We start from the raw sequence: 26,131 nt of genomic DNA, 5'->3' as shown, positions 1-26,131 counted from the left end.
TTCATTTGTAAAGGAAGGGCTGGTAGATAGGGGAGCAATCTAAATGTATTGACTTATTGAACTAAACCAGTCTACCTTTTGGATAATGCATACATTGTCTAACAAATTTCATATTCATTGACACAAAAGAAATGAGACATCTGCATAACATACCCTGCATTATGTATTACCGTGCTTTTGAGGGTTCCTCACAGATTAAATATTGAACAAGTTGAATGTGCAAAAATAAACCTGTTATTTTTAAAGAACATAATTTAAGCATCTAACATAGCAACCTTAATTCATCCTTGAGAGCATAATGTTTTTCCAGAAAAAAAAAAAAAACACAAAACAAAAAAACACAAAACAAAACAAAACACAAAAACAAAACACAAACAACACACACAAAAACTTGTCAGATTCATGTGCTCAACTGCTCTTAGCAGGTTTGTTTAGACACAACAACAAAGTTGCACTCAAAGGTAGGAAGACAACACTGCGTTTTTGGTCTGCAAAGTAATTCTGTCCAACAAACTGGCATGCATTCCGTAGGTAAAATACTTCTGCAAACCCCCTCTAGTGGCTCATCTGTAGGACAGTTTGTTGCAATCAAACGACAGAAATTCTAAAAAACCAACCTCTTGTTCTAGTCTTGTTCCAAGCCTTGCTGATCTACTGGGGAAGGACCATGCATCAACAAATTAGTCTTCCAGTCTGCTAACACCAATATATTCAAACATACAACAAAAACGGAACCACATGGATATTATTTTTTATGTTAAAAAGGTAAAGATTTGTTTTCCTACAGCAAGATGTATACACAGGCACTCACATTTCACATACATGTTACTTTAATTGGTTACTCATGTTAGCTGGGAGTATTAGCTCTGGAAACATACATTAGCTCCCTTTTTCCTTCCTTAACATACACTGCTCTATCCAGTAATGCACAAATCCTCTTCTCTTGCTCACAGTGAAACTAAAGGAACTATTGGAACCTGTTGAACTTGATGAGGTAGTAAAATATCCTTTTTACATTATTCTGAAGCTAAACATCATGACAGTTTAACGAACTTTATCCTATCCTTTAGAAAGTGTAAGTAAAGATTAGTCACTTGCAATAAATTGCATTACATAAGAAATCATCAATGGCTGTTGTTTCATATAAGTATAGCATTTTAAAGTTACTTGAATGAGCTTCTAAACATTATAAGATACTTTCTACTCTTGCTTATCCTACAGTATTTTTACAGTACAGACATTATTTGCAAAATTTCATGTAAAATCAGTTTAAAATATAAAATCATTTATATATCTTAACTTTTTATTAGGCAATTTTGTAAGAGGATGGAAAATAAAAGGGTATTCAAACTATGGACAAAGCGTCCTCTTCTTACCATGACCTGGGACAGACACTGAAACAGTACCGGTCTGTACTAGATATGAGCTGGCAGTATAGTCCTCATCTGTATCAGAGTCCTGAACTGGCTGGCTGGCATTATTACTTAATAACCACCTCTGGTTGTCATGGAGATTGGGTGATGGAGGAGGGGAGTGTAAATGTTCAGTAACTGATGGACTAGATGAGGAGGATGGCATGGGAGGACCTATGAAAAAAATAAAAAAATAATTTAAAATATGGGTCAAGATATCATGCGAACAACAAATCAATTCTTTTTGCATCACTGAAAGGCAAATTGTCTACTTCAAACAATAAAAAGCAATGGAAAAAGAAAATATGACAATAGCAGGTAATAAACTGGTTTAAACGTTTTATAACATGTAACGCAATGCTACGACTTGCTATTTCAATGCACAGTGTCTATCGCTATCGAAATTCCAGTGTCTCTGCAAAACAGAATGACGGAAGAGTAGGTGCCAACAGAAATAAAATTTTTGCTGTAGAACCGGTTGGAAAATATAGTATTTCCTATTTTTTAAGCATTTATTTTCTTAGGCCACTGTCAAAACTGAAGCGATTCTGTTTTGTCTAGAGGATGTGAGTGTTTACATAACGCAGACATCCATGCATTACACTGCCTCCATTCTGCTCTCTCCTGCTGGGCGGATCAGCAGAACGAAAGTACTCAAATACATGGCTAAACACATGGCTTCCTCTTTCAGAGGGATACCTCCTGTAATAAAAGCTACTTAGGGAAGAAAATAATACAAATAAGCAGACAAACAGGAACAGTTTTCCAAGCTCTCAGATACAGAGAAACTCAAAGGCCTAAATTTCTACCATATGAGTTATCCTGACAGGAATTTAACAGTATTTTTCAGATACAGATACTATTTAAAACCCATTAAAATGTTTCATCTGTCAAACTTGAGTCCATCTGCACGAGTTGTTTTTAAAACATGCATATGCAATAACCGCATCCCATTTCCACATCTTGAAAGTATCATAAAGACATCATGGAAGAAGACGAGTTTAAATAAAGCTTTAGGATATCATAACAACACATTTAGTCCTTCAATAAAACAATAATAAAACCCACAAAGCAGTAGAGAAAGAGTTACCTAATCTACCCTGCCAAGCATGGACACGACTCAAGATGGCGGCCGCCCTAACGCGTGTGGGCCTGGCATCCTGAAGAGCCGTCTCCCCTCAGGAGGGTCCTACTCCCAGCAGGCCTACACCAAGCATGAGCTGCAACAGTTGTTGCTCCTTCTTAATGATTTTTTTTTTTTTAATTATTATTTTTCAGAATTCCAGGAATGTTTTCCTGAGTAAATTAGGGCATTTACAAACAACTACCTCAAAGCAGGGCATCTGTCTCAAACATGTCCTCTTCTTAGGGGAAGTGCCAGTCAGTGTGGATCACTAGGATCCTTCGTACGTCACTTTGCTTGGGGATTGTGAGGACAGAGACTGAAGTGCACTGAAATAACTGGACTTCCACTCTTCAAAATGTAACACCCATATTTGTTCTGACATTGACCAGGTATTTGTTCTGCTCTCTGACATCTCTTTCAGGTGCTACAGTCAAGTGACATTTCCTTTTATTAGTTGGAAGAGTCAAGTTGATTGAGGCTAATGTAGCCAAGGTATTAGAGAATTTTCAGAACTTCTTATGACATCTGGTTTAGTATTTAATGTCTGTAAGACAAAGAAAAGATCCTGAAGAGCTTAGCAACGGTCGCCACCAATGCAGGGCTGCCAGAATCACCCCATGAGGCAGAAGGGACTATCCTAGTAATGACTGATTGTTCTGTGAATATGTTGCTCATGTATTACCCTCTTCCTTAAAAGACACGTCAACCTTGTGCCAGTGACCAAAGAAGCACATCCTGACCACTGAACGAGGACACCTGCTGCAAAGTTCTGGAGACTATGACCAAAATAGATCAGTGTGACCTAAGTGATGTGTCATGTGAATTACGGACAATTGCAGAAGGCTGGCACAATACTACTTGAAGTATCTCGGCTTATGTGGTACCGACCCTTGCTGTCTGCTCCTCAGGTCTTCTCTTAAGGTACAAGGAAACTATTCCCGCTCCGTGCTGAGGAGAGCACTCAAACTGCACACTATAATGACGAAGTGCTGATGCTGTAAAATTCTGCTTTCCTTCTCACAGCAGCAATGCACACTGGGAACCTGGACAGACCTCTGTACATGTGGAGTCCACCTGATCATCGGTACTAGCATCACTGTTTAACTCCATGGAAGCCTCCATGTTTTGTCAATGGAGACAGCAAAGCAGGTTTGAAGCTGACTGCGTAGTAATAGCAAGTAGGACAAGTATTTGGAGCCAGCAGGCTAAGAAATTTGGCAATCTCAGTATGATTCCTGTCCTGGCAAAAGCGTGGCAAGGAAAACATTCCCAGTGAGGGAACTGAGTAGCCTCCATTTCCAACTTTTCTTTTCAATGCTGCACTGGGGCACAGTGCAAGCTGTGGTGGCAGTGGTGATCTTCCTCAGTTTTAGGGATGACAGCCAGCACAGAGAACCTTCAGCGCCAGTGCAGTGCAGTTTTAGCCAAGGGCAATATCGTTTGGATAACTAGTGCATAAGTCCTCAATGCCAAGACAGTGTTAACATGTATGGTACAAACTTTGTACCACCTCCTTTCTGACTTTTTATTTTATTTTAATGGACCTTCAAGCCACCTCACTGTCACAGTTGGTAAATAGCGTACTTGACTATGCTCACTTGGAAGCACAGCACTATACCCGATGCACAGGACAAACAGATACAACTATTAACAAAAATTTGATTTTCTGTGCTCCTGGTAAATGAGTGTAATAGAGGGACAAATATTAAAATAGAGTTGACTTTTTAACCCCCATTGTGCTTTAGAAGCAGAAAACACTGCCAACAGTATTTAAAACCAGATTTAACTGTACATGGAGTAAGACTGCTGGACCACTTTAGAATAGAGTATTACATTGCCTGTGGGTAGGGAATTGTACCAGAAAATGAAGTAGCTTTATTACATAACGTTAAAAAAATAAAAATAAAAATAACCTGCACAGATACATAACTAAGAATCTAAATTTAAATTAAGGGGAAAAAAGAATGTTATTTCATTAGCTAATCATTTGTTTTTATAATACTCAGTAGTACAGTTATACTGGAGACGTGCAGCACCTCTCAAAGTTAAATTTAAGTTTAATATAATAAATAATGCTGGCACCAGTAACTTCAATTAACTTCCCTCCATCTCCCTTGTACCCTAGCAAAATGACGCTAATTATTATTTATTTTTCCTTGCTTCCACATTCAGCACAGCCCATGACATAATATCTTAGAACTCTCTAACACACATTAGGTCCTAACCAACACAGTTCCCTGGAAAGAAATCAGTGAGAGCCCAGCCAAAAACTGTTTGCCTAATTCTTTCATGTCATTTACCTCTTCTCAAACTTGCAGTGAACAGCAATGTATATACTATTACCAATTGTAAAACTCAAGTTTAGTTCTGGAAGGAAAGTGAGCACTTACCATTAATCAAGTAACGCCTGTGTGAAACCCAAGGTTTATGTCTAGGGAAACAGCAAGGATGGGGGAATGACATTTTACAGTGTGCAGCTTGGGAATTTGGAAGTAGAGAGAGAATGCTTTTTCAAATCCAAGATAAAGCACTACCAGATTTTCTTGGTACACCTTGATTGTTTCATATTGCTTGCTTCAGTAACCTGAACTTCTTTTTGATAGCATTCTGAATGCTTTCTTCATTATGTACTCAAACTGATTTAGATAGTCACTGTATCTGATTTGTCAAGTAATTCATCTAATAATTAACATTTTTTTAAAAGTAACAATTAGCACCATGATTTATTTATTCACATTTGGAACAAATCTTCTTTACTTGCTTTGGACTCCTCTGACCAGAGAGGTGTGTTTCAGATGTACATTATCTGAGGCAAATCAGTGTATTTGTAATACCTACGGAGCTTAAGCACAACACTGTTTTCAATATGCTTCCCCTTTCTTTCTCAATTTACACTCATTAAATTTCACACACAACATAGCCTTGACTATACAAACCATAATCATGCAAAATATCCTGTTGCCTGAACATGTGTCATGTCCAAGGTCCCTTAATTATTTTGTAAATTCCCTCATTTATCCAGATTTACTAACTGCCTCTGTGCTATGTGGCTAGTTGACACTGCAGTGTGCTGGTGAGCATCCATCCAGAAAGAGCATTCCTTGGGTGCTCCGGATTACAGAGTTTCCCAGCTCAGAAAGAAATGGTGTCAGGTGCAGGGTAGAAGCGTGGGGTTAGTAGCAAAGCTCCTGCTACTACAACAGATAGTGGCAACAGATCTTTGTTACTCAAAAAACGAGGTGGTTATGCCTGTTACCCTTCCAGGAAATTATGCAACTTCAGTGACTTGATTTTCATAAATAAACCCGATTGGAGCAGGCAGGTCTTTCTTGTCACAAAGTTACACGGTCTGCAGAGAAAATGAAGCCAGTGATAACATGAGCCAATTCTTCACAAGAACCCTAGGCCAACCAGCTGGGATGCATATTTCTGTACAGTTTCATCCAGCACTGGCAGATTTCTGCAAAACCTTAATGCGAGTTCCTGTTTGATTCCAAGTGAAAAGACAGATAGCTATCTATACTGCCATTTATAGAAAAAGATACATGTGAAGAAAAAATACTTAACACACTAGAAGAAGAGGGAACATAGATGATGTGCATATTCCTCTCAATTTTTTAAAAACATGTAATGACAGGCATTTAAAAATATTTGGTAACATCTCTTATTCAAGTCTTAATAAACACTTTTATAAATCACAAAAATCATTATGCATGACAAAAAACAGTTACATTGATTATCATCTGTTTTCCATTCAGCTTGAAGACACATGATGATACAAACGACGTTGCATTCTAAAGAAAAACAAAAATACAAATATTGATTTTCCCCCTTTCTTGCTTCTTTTGTATACATCTAAGCAAGAATTTCAGTTGTTCTGCTCTTTCATTTTTTACCCTTACTTAAAAAAGCCACTTTTATTGTTTCTACTGTGACTTCAATGTAAGATAGCAACCTATTTTCAACACAAAAATGAAAAAAAAAAAAAAAAAAAGGAAAAAGAAAAAAATATAAAAGGAAAAAGAAAAAAAAAAAGAAAAAAGTACTGGGCTTCAAAGTACTTAAATTTCATCTTATAAGTTTATTTATGTATTTATGTTCACACTTTAACTTGTTGGTGTTTTCATTACTGAAAACACATTAGTTTCAATTATCTTTATGTATTTCCAAAAAAAATATCCCGTGAAAATGCAAGGAAGATCTGCAAAAAACAGGCAAACTCCAGCAGGAACAGACTCAATATAGCAATATGTGAGGACGTGAATAGATTTGTGAAGGAAATAATGCGAGTCTTAAAAGAAAGTAAAGCCCAAAGAGACCTTGTTGTAAGAAGAATGTCAACAAATAAATATACCTTAGATTAAATACATATGTATGAAGCAGTTTTATTTTTTAAAAAGTGCACTGTTCTGGGCCCTACACCTGAGAAGTGACTGCAGCATAGGAAAAGCCTGAGATCAGCACTGATCTTTTCAAAGACGCTATAAAACAAGAGTTGGAAGCAGAAGCGATGTTGCATATGGAAATGCTGAAAGCGACAAGTAGGATAATTCAGTCCAAAAAAAAAAAAAAAAAAAAAAAAAGGAAAAGCAAATAAACGATGGGTACGACTGCCATCAACTGCTCAGTAATAATGGAAGGCGTAATAAACAGGCATTAATTGTACCAGACGCTAATACCAGAGTCTAACTCTCATCTTCAAAAATCCAGCTGAGGGCCAATTTTAGAAACAAGCTCAGAAGGCTAAAGCAGGATTTTATATATGGAGTAAATTAAGGCACTGAGGTCTGAGGCTGGCTCTGACAATTGCTGCTGCCTAGCACTATCGGGACAAGAGCCTGGAACTGACAGTGGCTACCGCAGAGTGAGGGAGCAGGAGGATGCGCTGGGCAGAGCTGTACCTTCAGCTCCTGAGCCTCCAAGACATTTCCACGTGGTTGCAATCCACAGCTTACAAACAGACATGGAAGATCACCCACACTCTATCCTTAAAACAAACAACCAAACAAAAAAAAAACAACATTAGTAGCATTTATGCTTATTTATATCATATCATGGAAAACAAATCCAATAGTTACTCAGCTTTCATCTTTTATCTGTCACCTCATGCTAAAGCAGCACTTTGCTTCAACACCAATGGGTGTGTACATGAATTACACCCTGCATGCTCACTAGATGTGTTTCAGAGAAAATAGTATTGGACACTTTTGGAACATGGTATTTAGGAGAAAAGTAGGATGCAAGAGAAGCAGTAGTAATGATCTCCTGCTGCTGCAGGGTGGGCGGGCTGGAAGAGATGACCCAGAAAGTCTCTGCAGAGCCCTAAAATACACACGCTTATAAAAACTTCCTAATATAGTCAAACTCTTAAAACAGACATTTATCCGGCAATATGGCACTAACAAGAAAAAAAAAAAAAAAAACTTGTTTAAATTTAATTATAAATCTACACATTCTTAAAATCTTGTTTTAGTTCAGGAAGGTCTGCTTTGCTACACGAAATTCTTTAACACCAAATTTCTGTTCATGTTACTATACTCTTAAAAAAATCTGAAAAGAAAAAAAATACAAATACCTGGCATTATCAATTCACTTTGCACAAAATGTATTGCAAGTTACATACTTCACAAAAGTAATTTTGCTATAAAAATTTGAAGGGCCATTATTTTCATCTCAATCAGCATGAATAAATCCTACACCTAACTCTTACATACAGCTTCTGATGGATGCTTAAGGCAATATGAGAACCAACAGATCTGTTTAGGCTGTTTAGTTATGGCAGAACAATGCATTTTTCGTTTCACACTCTTGGCAGCCCCTGTCACCAAGACTGAAGAAAAAATTCCTCTACCTGCATCTCTAAGCCAGAGGCAGAGAGGTTTATTTTGAAGTCAGTGGTAAAGAATGCTTACTGATTTCAATGTCAGCAAGACAACGCTATTAAATTACAGATTGCCAGGTGGGCTTTGCCTTCCCTTACTTAAATTAATGGGATTTTTGCTGGTGACCCTGTGGAAACGAAGATTTCATACCATTTAAAATGTCATTATTATGTCACGTATCCCCCCCCCCCCCATCACATAGTGTGCAAAAATGGTATACGTGTAACAGCCCACTAACAGCAGCTATATACATATACTTGTTCTGTGCTTTGCTCTTCACAACAGGAGAAGACAGGATGCTTTTTTTAAACAGTTAATGGAATCTTTTAAAACTGGAATAAGACAGTCAGTGGTTTGTGAAGGTCAGAAATAACGTGTCTTCTGGCTAAATTAATTAGAAACCAAAACACTTTCAAACAAGCAGAAGGACACTTACAGCCTTTCTGAATCAAGCTGAGATGAATCTTTGCAATCTGTTCTATGACTTCCCAGCGTGCAGAAAACTGTAACACTCTTGTTAAATAGGCCACCTATACCATCCCTAACAAGTTTACTGATCAATCCCAAAGTTTCAGTTTCCAATGTATCACATGCAGATTGACCAAAAAAATAATAAAAAAAATTACCTGGTACATACAACCCTCATCAACCAGATTTTGGATATTTTCATCTCTTTGTATAACACAGTAAGTTAGGAATAAGAGAGTTTTAACTGTAAACCTGTTTTTTATTATGGACTCCCTGTATGCTATCCAACCTGTATGACTTGGCATTGGAATTTATCTCTCTGCTGGATACTGCAGCTTTCTGCAGTCAACCTGCAGTGCCAGTTATCTCTTAATTAAAACTCTACATGCAAATAGAACTAGTGAAAATTGTTGTGGCATAAGCACACAAAGAACGATTATTTATAACCAACACAGTTCTTTTTATCTATGTATACCAGAGTCAACCATTATAGTTATTAGGATGATCTCCACAAGGAAATATATGCATAGATGGTCTTTCCAATCCATACACGTGCACATATATGTATGCCAAGATTTAAAAAAAAAAAAAAAAAAAAAAGAAAAAAGAAAAAAAGCATAAAACCTATGCACGCAGTCTACTGTGGGTTTTCCATTTAATTGGTTTTGGTTTGGTTTTACATAATGGATAGTGACCCTTTTATCCCAGAACTGGGAAGTGCATTTCCCAAGTTTCAAATCTGAGTGCTAATGAACTGTCACTGCATCTCAGATACAAATGTTAAATAAAAATGGCATCTACCTTTTTCAGGCTTCCTTCACAAAGTTATTATCTCTAAATAAAAGAGGCGCGTTGTTTTGACATGTATTTTAACTCACAAAATTGCCACTGCTTGCGTAGATTGTGGAAGCTGAAACTTTACAAGATTATAATACCCTCACATTGATTTGAAAACAAAAGTAATCCATTAGAATGCAAGAGAAATGCTGGCCTGAAATATTTTTGTTTGTTTTTGTTTATTTTTTCCTCCTAGAACTATAGTATAATAATCAGAAGTCTGTAATATACAGCTTGTAATTGTCTTCTGAAAAAAAAAAAAAAAAAAAAGGAGAACGATTTCTTAAGAAAGATGGTTATGCATTAGAACCGGTGCTCATCTCCGAAAGAAATGCAGAAACGCATTGTGTTTTGAGGCATTTTGGTGGTTTTGGAAATCTAAAAGCAGCTGCTCAGCAGATTGCTAAATGAAAAGGAGCGCCCTGTTCTTGCAGAGGTCAGGCTGTGCGATCACAGCAGCTCCTTCTTCAATCCTGAGTTCAGGCAGTGCTCGTCTTTGCTTTAAATGGGAGTTCTGTCCATAAAGAAATTGCAGAATCCGAGCCTTAACTGACAGATTATTCTAACCAAAGTATGCCACTTTCTACCTTTTACTTTTTTTTTTTTTAATTATTATTTTTTAACTGCATTATCTTACAACTAAACAGTCAGGTACAGATTGAAGGTCCACGCAACAAGGCAGAAAGTTCATGAACTGAACTAAAAATTCAATCACCTCCCACTTCCAGTACTTATTTTTAGCAACTATTCCACTCAACTCGACTGAACTTTCCAAATTACTTGCTCTAATGTTAATTACAAGGGGTTATGCAACAAGTTGGAAGGGGAACAGACAGCTATTTCCAGGAGGATGGAACTTCTCATTCCACCCAGAAAACCAGTTGAAGTGACAAGTTCTGGTATTTATAGAAGATGGCTTTCCCCCACCACCTCTGGTGGTTTTTTTTTGGACAGAAGCAAGCCAATGAAATGAACAGCAGATTGCAAAACGTTTCGATTAACTCCTATCTCCACTTGTGAGGTAGAAGCTCTCTCACGAAAACGCCACCTGCCCACTTGGAGCATCTGCTGGGATTCAAGCTCCTCTGTGCCTCACCCAGCAGCATAGGGAGCCAGCAGGTCAGCAGTGACTGGGCCCCATAGGCCTTGTGCTCCCCATTTTTCCAAGCCACCACTGCCTCACGAGGCCTGGCAGCAGGCCCGCGTGGCGGCGGCACCGTGCCAAGGCGGCCTCCAAGGCCATGCGGCGCTCAGGGCCCCATCCGGGCTGCACTGCATCCCCTTCCAAATACCGCTGAGGAATTTCAGATTAAGAAAGAAATCAAAAGACAAAATCCCCACAGACGCAAGCAAAAACCAGGAAAGCACCCCACCAATGTTCCCCCACCCTCCCCAGTTTTCAGAAGTGCAACAAAGCATTGAAAATGGAGATGCTGGCTTATGCTGTAATTGGTGTAATAAAATTGGCCATGCTCAGTCTCTGGATGTCTTACACTCTCTCAGTGATGAGGCTGAAGTTTGCTAAATTTCCGCGCTCAATCCTGACCTTTGTAAAAAGACTAATTTTTTTTGGATGCTGATATTTTTTCAGGGGGCAATTCATAAAGAGTAATCACCTAAAAAAGTAACCTTTGTGGAGAAATGCTGCTTTATTCTTCCTATCCATGACATTTTATTATTAGAGTTGAGATGGATTGAGCCATGTCACATCTGGTTTATCATTCTTCCAGCATGACCCTGTGTTAGCCTATGTACCTTTTATTTTCAATGTTCCCTTGGGCTAAAACGGGGCGGGGGCGGGGGAGAGCCTTTCTGGAGTAGGACAGGAAACGCATCTTGAAGAGCACAAGGGCACTTTGGGTTGCGTTTTTTTTTTTTTTTTTTTTTTTCTCTTTGAGGGAGTGGGTGAGCAGGTTGCTAAAGAGAAAATAAATCTTCTGAGAATGACTCACAAATCATTCAGCTTTTAGAGTCAGGTAATTTCCCGTCCTCATTCCTCCCACCCTGCTAAGAACGAATCTGAAGAGGAATAAAACCAAATACTAATTAACTACTACTGTTTGTTTTTTTGTTTGTTTGTTTTGTTTTTAATTTTACCAGGCCCAGCTGTCAAAGCAATCATAGGAATGCCACTTTTGCCTGCTTTTGCTGCCAGCGTGGCAGCTACCTTGCACTCTGTAACCTTATCTTTGAGGCAAAGCATCTAAAGAAGCTCTTAATGACATGGGATGACTATAATGCAGGCCACAGCAGAAGACTTGCTTTCTTAGACAGGAAGATGGCAGCTTAAAGAGATCCTGACAGGAGCTAACAAAGAGCAATAAACTGCTGGAAAATGTGTTCCATAAAGCTCGCTTAGAAAAATAATGTGTTTGTTCTCAATATTCAAACTAGTAACTTCTTTTGGCGTGGTTATTTACACCCCTGTTAGATGCATGCTTTCAACCATTATCTCAAAAGGCCAGGGCCAAGGCATGGCAGTGGTGGAGGAGAAGGTGAAAGAGGAGGAGAAAGGAGATGGTTGTTGCTATTTTCACATCCAGCCGCAGCCTCGAGTGCTTCCCAGGACGGCCGCGTCACTGCGGGCACAGAGGAGCAGGATGCTGGTGGGCAGCCACGAGAACCAGCAGCACTGCTGCCAGAGCCCAAGCCCTGCTCCAAGTGAAGGGAAACATCCTGCTGCTACACCCTCTTTCCTCACAGACAAATGAGCCACTGAACTCCATAGGACTAAGACGAAATAACCACACGATGGTTACAAAAGCATAACTTGAACATGGAGAAAGAGGAAAGCGTTCCTGCCAGTGAACTTTCAAACCTGCGTACCCAGCGAAATCCTGAGCTGCTCAGGGTTTGCACACCTGAAGATAACAACTGAGTAGGTACATTTGGCATCCGAGCTCTTCGTTGCTCTATTTTCAGAAGCCCTTCCCTTCCTGCTGCCATTTCATGCTCTGTACCTCGTTGGGGCTTTTTTTTTTTTTTTTCCTGCTATATTAAATCCAACTCCTTAACAAAGGAACTTTTGGGGAGGGGAGGAATTAGAGAATTACCAGAAATTATCGACTGTTGTCTCACACAGCACCACTCTCACAAGCAACAGGACATTTACTGGACATTGATGTCTCATTACATCTAGTGTGTAATTTATTTCTCTGCTGGAACAGAACTTATCAGCTTTGCCCATGTGGAGAAAATGTTTCTACCTCAGAAACAAATAGAACACCACAGGCAGGAAGCTGGAAAGCTTAAATGAAAATCCACCACATGATCACCGCAGTGAGCTTGCTACCGAATCCGCTGTAAGAGAGCAGTGCTGAAACGGGCCAGAAGTGGCATTTTAGGGCCAGATTTTTGAAAAAGCCTAGTCTTATTGAGGGATGATTTAGAAAACCGAGAACACTGAAAACTGTTGGGTACTGAGAAATCAGAAAAGGCTGGTCTCTTCTTGAGGTGTCTCTGGAAATTCACTATATCTAAAAAAAAAAAAAAAAAAAAACCCACAAAAAAACAACAAGCCACCCCACCACAACAACAAAGCCTCTTATTTTTTTTTGAAACTGAATATACAAACTGTATACAACTGAATATACAAACAGTAACGTTTTAGCTGGTAAGGAAATGTAACCAGCATTTGTAAAACACTACAAAGTTGTGCATTTTTAATTGCTCTCTTCTACTATAAGAAATTACTATGATCTATTTAGATTATTTATATAAACCTCCTATTTGAAAATTTTTAATTTTGTAACATTATCTGCATTTAAACTTGGCAGGACCGCATTGTGCTCTAGCTATATGTAGAATTCAAGCACCCTATATTTCACATACACTCAGTTATCATTTGAACTGCAGAGGTACACGGATTAAACATTTCTTCAAACCAGTGAAACCCTCACATTAGCATAGGTAACTCAAAATGTTGAATGAAGTTAAAAAAAAAAAAAAAAAAAATCCCTCTGGCTTCAGACTAAACATGGAATATTTCAGTCCAAAAGTGCTTTCCATAAAGTTATGAGCTAATGAACAAAAGGGAATTACAATTAAGTTTCATGAAATGTTAACTATAAAATCCAGCAGTAATAATGTAAGCTTTATTTTGTTGCCAATTTGACCACTTCAGAGTAATAAAACATGAAGTAAAATAAATGACACCAGTTACTTCTAAGAATTTTTATCTAAATGAAAATAGAAAAAGCCTGAAAGACTGGGAAAAAAAAATACATGCAAGAAAATTTCCGAAAGAGAGAAAATAATTGCTTTTGTTTCACTGGACCCAAGGGTAACAAAACCTCTTTACCAAGCTGCTTCCTGAGTCCTTGGGCCTTTGTCCAAGGACTGGGCAAACGCCAACTGGGCCATCCAAATCTGTCCACAGACAGAGGTTATCCATCTACGTGAAAAGAGATGAAAGGAAACTCTCATCTGACTGCCTAGCAAATGCTGAAACAACTGCTTTTAATCTAAATGGTAGGAATCACCGGCCCAAGCTGTAGAAGCCTCCAAGTTCCTGAAAAATTATTAATGTTGAAGCATTTCGCTTTCAAGACGCACCTCTCAATACCTGTAAAACCTGCCAGATAAAAACCAATTACTACACAGAAAGCATTTAAAGACATCAGTCTGGAAGCACTGCCGTGTAAAACTAAAATTCCCCATATACGTTATTGCACATGCTTTCCAAGATTATCCACTCCCTCGCATCAACCTCCATCAATCTCTGCTGCCAAAACATCTACCACAACCACTTACTGATAAGAAAGGACATGAACAAATTTCTTATTCGACTCCTTTTTTCCCTTTGAAAGAGACACTTTTAGCAGGTTCTTGGCCAGGATTACATTTGTATTCATACAATGTTCCTTTTATAAAAGAAGTAATGCGACCAATTATGAGAGCAGCCCCTGAAAAAGCCAACTGAAGGCTTGACTTTGTCCACATTCATACAAGCACAAAGTAACTAATTTTACATGATGCTTGATAATACAGCACTATGTAAGGAAAAGATTACACAGGAACACTTAAAAGCCAAACATATTCATTCTAAAAGGATCAGACCGCATAAAATGCAATTTATAAGTGAAGAGAAATAGAGAAATACAGAACTGAAACTGGTTTTACTCACATCTCGTTCCTTTTGTATTTTGGCATGTTTATGCCTAACATGCACACACACACATACAGTTTTCTGGTGCAGTTGCTACTACTTCATGCTATTTGATTTAGCCTCCTACACTCTAAATGCCACGGTATCTACATGAGGAGATAAAGACAAAACAATAGTCTCAACACTTCTGCTCAGTTATCTGAGACATTCCCTTTTATTTGTGTTCTTTTGTATTTGTTATTTATCTTTGAGGTATTCTAGGAGACCAAATAATCATTCATTACATGTTGTCTGAAGCAGTTACAGCCTGCAAAGTCAATTCTTGGTCAAAATTTCTACATCCACAAAGAAGAAAACAAATCACAGGATACTTCAAAGTCAGATCCTGTCATATCGAGGAGGATGTTAATCAGTGCAGTTTAATGCAAACCCTTCTGTCACACTGCTGTTAAGATTATGTGTGCTGAGGTGAGCAGGCAGAGATATTAAGAACCATACTCAAATTTCTTCTGAATAAAGATGATGCATCAGCCCATAACGTTCATCAGTTCACGTAAACTCAGGAATCCAAGTTTCACTGCAAGTGTCTTTCTGGATCTGCTTATTTCAGAAGATGTGGTATGAATGATGGTATAATAAGTTTTACTATGTTTTAGGCATAAATGACTCATACATCATTCCATTTGAAAGAAAAAACCCTAACATGTGAGTACAATATGTTACCGCAGCTGCTCCTTGGGAACAACAACATATCCATTTGGAAGGAAAATACATTTATGAAAATGCCTGATTAGCAGAAAAAGCAGAAAACAATTCATTATAAACAATAATATACAACACAACCGCTTTATTTGACATTTTTATGGTTACAGTCTGTTTTCATAGAGTCTATTGGATTAAAATGCATCCAGCTCTTTCCCTCCCACCCCCAGCTCAGACTATTCTTCATTGATGTTATCCACAAAAATCCCACTAGCTTTCTATTAACCGGGCTTTTGAAGGAGGGGCTCCCATGCTAGCCAAATGTACAGTTGTTGGACAGAGTGCACCAAGTTATCTCCTTGCTTCAGGCATCCCTCTTACCAGGATCCCAATCTGGGGACAGAGATGCATGTTTCCTCTCCTTGCTGCTTTGTGAAATAATGTATTTTTATCTTGCATACCGTCTAAGTCTGCAAAGGCTACAGACTGAGTGCTGCGCATGTGGGCTAGCCATGCACCTCTGTGAACTGCACAACATGTATAAAGGAGGGCAGTGCCACCTACATCTCAGCATCTACAACCTCCTGGAGAAAAGGTTTCCTGATGTCTAAGTCTTTGCTTTTACAGCCAAGGAAAGCTCCACCTCTATTCCTTCTCCCATCTTCTTTCTCCTTGCCCCTTCCATGCACCTTTCCCATTAGTGAACATCTTTTTTATTTTCCCTCACATTGCAATTACAAGTTGCACATGCTTCTTCTGTTATAAATTAAGTTTATGTAAAAAGGAAATGAACTTGCACTGAAAAATTATCAAGACAAGAACATTTGGGAGTGTTGAAAGTAGCACAAGTTAAATGATTATGCCATATAACGTGAACAACTGGCACACCAAAATATCCTTTGAAATGATTTTATAGCACCGTGCCATGTATATTGAATAATGTAAATACACAGGTAGTATCAAAAATGCCAATGTTTCTTTCCAAGAATGCAAACCCAGAAGTGTTTAGCAGTGATGCTCTAGCTGGATACAGATGGACACCACTCCCTGAAAGAAACTGCAGACTCACCAGCACGAGACTCAGCACTACCTTTATTCCCAGCTGCTACTGGAGGGGCTCCTCAGATGGGTAATGGAGGTTACTGTACACACCAGAGCGACAAAGAGGCCAAGACACCAACGAAACAAAGAGATGTTTTGCTTAAATCAGGCCAGAGAGTCAAGTCTGGGTCTCCCACATTCCTGGTGAGTGCCCCAGCTAATGAGTCCTCAGCTAATAAGAGAGCAACTTGTTCTTCCTTTTTTTCATGAAAATCTCTGAAGAACTGTGTTTAGTTCCTCATCAAGACGAATGCCAAGCCTGCTAAATTTTTCATGACACTGAATTCTTGTTCTCCTGCCAGCCCTGGTTATGTGTGAACATTTTAGGCTCCCTCAGGCATTTATTTTACTACAGAGTCCTGAAATACTTAAGTCTATTAAGACCTAAAATAAACACGCAAAAGGGAGGAATCTGTTAGCTGTTCTGCCAGTCTATATTTTAAGGAGGCAATGCCTACACCAGTAAAGTTTGGAAATTACTCTCAATACGGCCTGTGAAATTATGGTACACCGGGCAACAAAACTGTCAAACCATGTAAGCTACACTCTGGGGATCAATTCTACTGCTGGGCAGGAGGAGCACTGTTGGGAGGCTGGGGAGAACTAGCCAAATGGGGCTGAGTCTATGGGAATCAACTGGACTGACAGTGTGCAGCCGGAGCCGAGGGTGTAACGCTTTCCAGAAAAACTGCACTTACTGAACATGAACTGGGTGGCTATTCTGCAAGTGTACTGCACTGGGTTTGTGCCCCACTAAGTCCCCATCTGCTCTCTCGCTGCTGAGAAAGGGGGACTGAAGAATAACTCACAGAGCTCGGCCTTGGTTATCCTGCTGGACAAAGGCTTTTCTGGAGCATCATGCTGGCTGCAAGCTAGACTGGCCTGCTACATGTCCAAGAAGTGGGAGCTTGAGGAAAGAAGGCCAAACACCACAAGATTTCAGCCAGGCCTTGAAAGGTAGCAGATGAGAGACTGAATTAACCATGAGGCTGTGACTCTAACACGCAGGCTATGAGCTGGGCACTGCTGAGCTCCAGGAGACAGCTTACAAAACACCTACCAAACTGCATGCAGAAATAAGGATCTGGACTTAGTCACCCAGTGAAAGCATTTATGTCATTTCCAGTTTATCTACAAATTCTGTAGCTTCTCTTTCCAAAGAAGGAAAAAAAAAAAGGAAAAAAAAAAAAAGGAAAAAAAAAAAAGGAAATAGCCTGGGCTTTGTTGTTTATTGTGAGGTCCCTTATTCCCTACAGCAATTCCAACAGCACTCCCACCCACTATCATCGCAGCTATTATACTAAAAAAGGGAAGCAAACCCAACAACTTTGTGACCAGAAAATACCATGCCTATAACAAATCTTAAATTCAACGTTGTTATTTTAGAGACTCTGCAGGCACGTGTGAAGAAGTCATAAGAGGGTAAAACACTTCATCCTTTCACCCATACGTAATTGTTCATTTCTTATGTTAGGTAGCACCTCTTACATGGGGGATCCTATCTACTAAGGAGGCAATATGGACATTTAACTCAGCTGCCATAACCTGCTCTTACACCCAAGCCCACAGCTTGTGCCAGTCCCTGGCTTTACAGCAGTCCACAGCTTTACAAAGTTCCCAAGGAGCAGACTATCTCCTATAAAACGCCTCTTAACCGTACCAAAAACCCCCACTTTTCATATATATTTTTTTTCTTTAAAGTAGTTCTAGTCTATTCTGTATTTAATTTATGTTTGAAATAAACTTTCAAAATCCTCTTGTTAAACAGCTTCTCTCCTACAATGTTCAAGTCAGTATTACATAGGTGGTGGCAATGCAGTCCTCATGAGACTCATGTTCAAGGTCCTATAATGGAATGGATTTAACAAGGGTGTAGTGTGCCTATACAATCCCAGTAAATGATAATCACTGAAAGCACAGCCGAGACAAAATGCATCACAGTTCTTGCCATTAAGCCCTCTGAGGGCTTTTTGTTCCCTAATACCAAAATCTGATAACTGGGTCTTGCCAACATGCAAGCAAATTAGAGCACCGATACCTTTGTTGCATTGTCCTTTGCCCCGTTTCAGACACTGCCAAGACACTCTACTAAAGAGGTCTTTTTGAAGAGAAAAACCTGGAACATTTCTCTAAAAAAACATGAATACGCTTGGTAGGGATGTGGTGAAGGCTTCCTGAGGCCTGCAATTCTGTAAAGTACATTTATTTATCATGAAAAAATGGGGTTGGAATAGAACTTGGCAATAAAATGCACTCTATTTCCTCATGCTAGCAATGGCTCTTCAGTTTCCTGGTCTGTCCACAGCAATTGAAAAAAAATGAGAGGAAAGGAATCAAATCATTACCATGGACCCTATGTAAGCAGCGTTAGGTACTACAGGTATATTTACATGTCATCTTTGCCTGCCAAACAGTTTAGGTTAAAATCACATCATGTTAGCTCCATGTATAACTTGTAATTCATTCTACTTCATTACCACCTCATTTTTATCCTGTTTTCTTCTCTCTTCACCTTTCCCACCTTCATCTTTACAAACTGAAAACTCATCAATACAGAAATTGTTTCTTCTTTGACTTTTCAAAGTCCTAAAACGTAACTGGGAAAGCTGTACAATTGCAATTACAGCAGTGCTCTTTTCTCCTGGCTCTAACACGAGAACCACAGAGCATCAGGATGAGTGGCGTGCCTGCAATGAATCGCACCTCATGCCCCGGAACACTCATGGCAGAAGAGGAGGCGAATCAGTCACTTCTCCCACCCAGGGCTGGCAGGACATGAAACAGAGCAAAGGGAAGCCGGAGGATCAGAGCTGCCAGGTCTTACATCACGTGGGACACTATGAAGGACCACTAAGCCCATTCTTTGTGATAAAAACACAAGTACAGACAATCCTTGACTCAGCTTTGCAGCAAAATTGCAGCTACACTTCTGCAGACACCTGAAGAGCCTCATTTCTTTCAAGCAGCAGAGGACCTGCTGTCAAGTGTTTCACATCCAATGCTTTTCTGCCTTTTGGGGTGGGAACCCGACCTCAGGGGTCCCTGAGGCAAAACCCTGATAGATTCTCAATTTACGCCCAGTGTGACTTAAAGCTTCTTCTGAATGCCTAAAATCTGATTATATGATACAAACACAGGCACAGCTTTGTCCAAAGAAATGGTAGTGGCCCCAACATTTTCCCTCACTTAAACAACGCTTAACTTTGCTCAGCTTTGAACAAGAGCTGTACATGAAGGAATGGTGGAGGAACGTTCCCCATTACTGAAACACTGCAAAAGCTTCACACAGAAACCAGGCACATTTATTATCCAAGTGAACATTTATTATCCATGAGCTAAAATTTGACTACGTCAAATAAGATTGATAATTACTGATGGAGACCATATGCGTCTTTATTAAACAGGAAACCAATTAAAATTGTCCAATTAAAAATCCTGCTTCCATCTGACTCTTTCTAGACTACTGCAGCTTCAAACACCATCTCAGATTTGTGTAACTGAAATATCAACCCTACCTATTTTTTCAGGATTTTTAAAGTCTTTTTCTTTGTAAATGAAATCTTTCCCTTTCTTCAGCAGTTTGTATCACTCTTTCACATACCAGTAAGGGAAATAGGAAGATATGAAAAACAAAACAAAACAGATTATTATATTATTAAAACTTGAAAAAAACAGCAGAGACAAGAGGAGCATTTTTAACCCCATTTTAAAGGACTGACCTGATTAGAATTTATGACTATTATTACACTGGTAGGTATACGGACTTATTGTGCTAGGCATTATTAAAAAGTGCAACAAAACCCACGGTCCCTTCTCTGTATGAGGTAGTGAACGGCTAGCACCAGACAGCATTCACCCAGAGTGACAACTCAAAGGCAGAAGAGCTGAATGACTACTGATGGCATGTCAGCCATCCCTCTCTGTAATGCCTTCCTATCTGAAGTCTCAAATGCAGCTAATGTGCTGCCAAATTCTAATACAGGTTCCAAAAAAAGCTCCAGGAGACTGCAATCTGAAAGCCTGATGTCTATATGTTGGTGAAGTTATTAGAAACTATAAAAAATACAGACTAAGCAGGCACATGCCTAAGAAGAGTCAAGTTTTGGTTTTCTGTTGAAGTCCTGCCTTACAAAACTAACCAAGCTCTGAATAGCTCCAATACATGTGAAACCAGTGATCTAGTCAGTACAGCCTATGTGGTTTTTAATGAATTTTTCACCAAAGGCTTTTAAAGAAACTATGCATCTGTGGCACACCAGAGGTCCTGGCACGGAAATGTAACTGATTGAAAGACAATACCCAAAATCAGTAAATGTAACAATTAAAAGACAATACCAGCAGTCAGTGGTTGCACAGTGGAAGAAGCCCATCAGTGAAGCAGCACAGGGATCTACACTGAAGCCTGGTCCACCCTACACATCTGCAGTGGACCTGGAAAGGTATCTGGGTACTGAAGCAACCGAGTTTGAGGATGATACAAACTTACTCAGGGCAGTAAGGACGAGGGCGAGCAGTGAAGAATTGCAGAAGGACCTTATGAAATTGAGTGACTAGACAATGAAACGGTAAATTAAATTCAGTGTAGATAAGTGTAGAGTGATTCACATGGGAAAATATAACCTTAACTTCACATGTACGGTGATGGGTTCTGAGCTGAACATTACCGCTCTGGAGCGAGACCTTGGGGTTACAATAAATAGTTCCATCAAAATGTCAGCTCAGCGCTCAGCTGCCAAAAGCAAGCAGCTCAAATATTAGGTTTGTTAAGAACTGAACATGAAGCAAAACAGAGAACGCAATTATGCCACTTTGTAATTCCACCCAATTCATAAACCGCCCCTGCTTCCAGCAGGGAGGAGGTTAGGAGACGTGTCTCATCGCGTATTTTCTCATCACCGAGTATTTTCCTTTGTGGTTGCTTCTCCAAAGGTAGAATCGAAACAGAGAAACAGCTTAATGCATAAGAGTGACTTACAATTAGGGGGACAAAGACAGCAATTTTAACACTCTGACTGCACCCAAATTTCCTAAAAGTTATATCTGAAATCATAAGCCAAACTCAAGGAGATCATGCCTTCTAGGTACTTGTTGAGAAACCATTCGAAAAGAGGCTGACGAATTAGAAGCATACAACCACTGAGCTCTGTTAAAATGCATCCCTGTGAATCAAAAGGCTTAGCTACTGCTAAAAGCACAAGCATTACCAGTATTTGAATTAGCTGGGAAAAGGCAAGCTTGAAGATTTGCCTTCACTCCAGCAGCATGCAGTCAGCTAAAAATCACTTTGCTGTGCCATTTTGAAGATAATAAAGATTTTAAGCCTTGAGGGTAAGCACAAGTGCCTGCAAAAGGGTAAGCAAGAACAAATGAATCTAAGGATATTTAAGGTCTTGCCTGTCTCATCACTCTTTTCTTTTTCTTTCCTAGGAGATAGCCTGTCCAAAGGACCCCTGGAATGAGACTCTGGTGCTTCAACACCACACAAATGTTTTTACCTGCTGAGGTTCTTGTTAAGGGGGAAAATGACTAAATGAAGACTAGCCCTTCAGTTTTCTAGCTAATCTATACACATTTCAGTGACTAAAACATCTATTTCATGCTTTTTTGGAGGACGATTTCCCTGTCTGCTAATGGACTGATATTACTTGTATCTTTACCTAATTGCATGAGCCTGTTCTGTTTTGCATTTGCATTGTTAAGTATCAGACAGAACCTGTCTATCAGAAGTGGCTACTCTCTACTTAAATGCTTCCATAAAATGCTGTTTACTTCACATATGTACACACACACATATAAGATAAATGCACAACTATCACATATAAAACAATCTATACAGTAGCTTTGCCTGTCGTATAATCGAATAAATACAGAAATGTAGAAAATATGTCAGACAACAAACCAGAATAGCAATGCATAATTATTCTTTAACTGTAAATTAATAAATATATTGCATATGAACATAAGTATTTTTCAACAAGAAATAGAACTGCAGGGTACTTCACTAGTTTAAACTGCAAGCTACAGTTCTTAAGAGTTGCAACAGGAGAGTGGGGTTGAACTAGTAGCCTTGTTCCAAAACAGACCAAGTCACAGAGTATTTTTTCCCTTGGTTTTAGCCTTACGTTACATTACAAAAATCGCTTAGGAGTTATTTCAATTCAAATGTTACAAAAAATCCTTACTGCATAATAGAATAATGAATTCTTTTTATATAGCCATAATTCTCTACCATTTCACTGTAATTGAAGTTCCCTTCTTTTTCTAAGGCCCACTTTTTCAATTTGTCCCATCCAAGCACGTTTTTATGGTAGGTCATAAAGGACACTCAGCAGGAGGTGCTCTGGGAAAATAAGTAGTCACGACTTACAAAAAAGCTTCCACAGGGAATAAACGGCAGGATTTTAATTAAAGTAGAATGAAGAAAATGAAGTAAATATTAGCTGGTAGCTAGGAACTAAAATTTTCAGTAGCCGCAACTAAGTGGAAATCAATCAAATGGCTTACCACAACGTGTGTCCAGAAAACAATGCACAGGACTGGCAAAACCGTGACAGGCAACAGACTCAAACCAAGGCAGACACATTGACTAATGAAAGCTCTGTCTTCTCCCACCAGAAAAGATGACTTATGTTTCAGAGTGATTACAGTTACTCAAGTTAATCAGAGAAAAAACAAACAAACGACAAAAAAAAAATAATAAATAGAACTCAAGCAGCCCCCCTCTCTCCTTATTCTCCTGCTTACTACAAATTAAGTCATTATTTGTCTACTGAAGTGAGAGAAGAAACACTAATTAATCACAGAAGACCTAAGACTGCTAAATAAATCGTTCCCTTGACCCTGCGCTGTTTCTGAAGGGCAGGACCAATTCATTACGGTCACAGCTTCCTCCTCCTCCTCCTCTTCCTCCTCCCAGTCGATGGGCAGCAGCCCAGGGCTGCCCTGAGCTGCTGGCAGAGCAGCCGGGGTACGAGGCGGCAGCCAGCCCCTTTAAAAGCCCCGGCACCATGCACCGAAACTTCGATCCTGTTGAAGCGTTACTCAGCCATTAGAAAACGCTGAATAAAAGAAGTTTTCCAGAAAGCCATTCCAACTTAGTTCCTCATTACAGATCTAATTACAAGCTGCCTTTCTAATGCACACCTGACAACGTCGTGCAAAGCATTTAGCTTTAAAGGTCAGCAGAAGTAAAGGAACAATTTTGCTATTTATAGTAAAGGGTGAACTTTTCTTATTTGGCTGTTTAAGCAGCCAACCCTCGAGTTTAATGTAATTAGGGAGGGGATATTCAATTTACAGTATCCACAAGTAATGACGATTACACTGGTTCAAAAAAGCTGCTGGTAAGCATAAGAAACCTTTGTAATTACATCCCGTTTCCAAAACGACCGGCGCACCGTGAACTCGAGGCATTCCGGCAAATGAAGGCCACGGCGCATAAAAAGCCAAGCGACGGCAGTTTGGAAGCCGCGCTGCTTCACATAACGAGCTGCGTGTCTGGAGGGAGATGCCGAAACACCTTCCATAACTCACCCCGACAGCCCGGGCCATCTCCTTCCCCCTCAGAGCCAGCCATGAGGGCTGGGGGCAGGCGGCGGCCTCCTCTCCTCACGCCGGGCCCTGCCCGGCATGGCGCGCTCCCCTCGCCGTGTGGGCCCGGGGGGCAGCCCGCACCACTCCGTCCTGGCCGCCACCGATCTCGTCCTGTCGAGGAGGCTGCCGGCCCCGGGAATATGAACACTTCTCCCCCCTCACCGCCCCCGGCCCCGCACATGGTGGATGAGCTAGGTCAGCAATCCGCCAGGACCAAGGTGAAAAATAAACAAATAGCCACGTCCGCGGCAGCTGCGGCGATCGGTCTCTGGAAAATTATTCAGGCATTATGAGGGAGACGGTATTAAACGCTGCCACTTGCAGCTTCACGGCTCTCTGCACGTTCGCGGCGGAGTGGGGCGAGCACTTAAGGAGGATCATCAGAGAGCTCGCCTGTCTGAGCATCTTCCATTAAGTTTTTGTCTTAAAAGGAGATAAGCAGGAGCCTCTCTGCCCGATAGGCAAAAGGCTTGTCATAATTCATTAACAACACAGCCTTGCTCCGGTTTCCTTCAATGAAATCAGGCAAGCGGCCTACGAAGAAAATGCTGAGTGAACAACAGCTTCTCCAGAGCCACTGCAATAAACCTGCTGCTACTTGGCATCGCCTAGTGCCTGAGACGGGGATGGCCAACGCTATTCGACAAGACCTGTCAGGGGCCCTTACGGGTCCTAGCAAAGAAACCCATAAAACGAGCCATAATTCCTCAGCAGGATGCCACTCTCTGCGTGGAAGGGAAAACTTCACATTTTGGCTGCAGAGATAAACACGCTCGCCTGCTTTTGCTATGCCCAGGATGAAGCTGACAATTTACTCTGATAAACCACTTATGTCCAAGGGGGAAAAAAAGCTAGAGGAGGTGAGGTAAAAAGCAACAACTACAACATCAGATCATCGTGAAAATTAACAGGAACATCACAACTCTTCAATCAGATTTCAAATTCATCCAAAGTCTCATTTCCTTCTAAATAGGAAAATGTAAAATGCAATTGAAGTTATCTGTTAGGTACGGAAACAAGCTCAGACTAAGTGTCGAGATAAAGTCATTAGGATGGCATCAAAGCAGGGAAGGGCACAGAATGCCTTTATTTTATTTGTTGTCTACTGTGCATGCATCGATATGGAGCTAAAATGCACCTGTTGTATTTAATTGTCTTACATACTTCCTCTTAGTGGATCTGTTCATCACAAAGAAGTGAAGAAATGTCCTCTATTAGCATTTGATCCACCACCACTGCATATACATAATGTTGCTTCAGATAACAAAATAATCTAGTAATATGAAAGTACTAGCCAGTAAAAAAAGCCTTTATGATCCAGGTTTTAAACAGACTGCAGCAGAAAAAAATGGTATTATACACCTGCAGCTTACTATTACAGGGTTTCTAAACTCGCACTCAGTTTCTACAAGTTGCTTTATCATCAAGTAACAGAAGCAGTCCAAAAACATAAATTAACATTGTATGTTTAGAAAAAGCAGCAAATGCAATGAAGTTGGCTAGGTATTGATTTTAGAACATCTGTGTCACAAAATCTTCTTTTGCAATAAAGTAAGTTCATGTAATTTGCAAAGAGTGGAATATTATTGCTTCCCTAAGGTCCTTTGTGTTTCACTTAGGCATGATAATTTATTTTGAATGTAATATCTGTCTTTAAAAATATGGTCTACAAACATTATTAGCAACAGCACTATTAGCATGTCTAGAGATGCTGTATGCCAGCAGAATGCATCTGATTGAACAGAAATCAATAAATGTATTTAATGACTTCATGAGAAAAATAAGAGACCCTCACACCCTTAATGGATTAATGTCACTGATGTGCAACACATTGCATAATGCTGACACAGAGCCACTCAAAGCAGTGTCACTTTTTATATGAGTGCCTTAAACCTTATCAAAG

At 39.7% G+C, this 26,131-nt stretch overlaps 1 protein-coding gene across 15 annotated transcripts in view; it reads right to left on the bottom strand.

The window, feature by feature from the left end:
• Positions 1–26,131, bottom strand: part of TENM3 (teneurin transmembrane protein 3) — a 1,337,386-nt gene that overhangs the window by 169,676 nt on the left and 1,141,579 nt on the right. For 6 of the 15 annotated variants that reach the window (XM_084518183.1, XM_084518190.1, XM_084518191.1 and 3 more), the window contains one exon: positions 1,377–1,586. The exons of 8 other annotated variants lie outside the window; for them this stretch is intronic. In XM_084518183.1, the coding sequence (XP_084374309.1) occupies positions 1,377–1,586 (210 nt within the window). Of the gene's footprint in view, positions 1–1,376; positions 1,587–26,131 lie in introns of those variants that run through there. One more of the 15 variants, XM_084518189.1, reaches the window with a different exon arrangement.

This window comes from Aythya ferina (assembly GCF_964211825.1).
Source record: "Aythya ferina genome assembly, chromosome: 4".
NCBI lineage: Eukaryota > Metazoa > Chordata > Aves > Anseriformes > Anatidae > Aythya > Aythya ferina.
The sequence above is the reverse complement of the archived record's forward strand: the minus strand, read 5'-3'. Positions and strand labels throughout refer to the sequence as shown.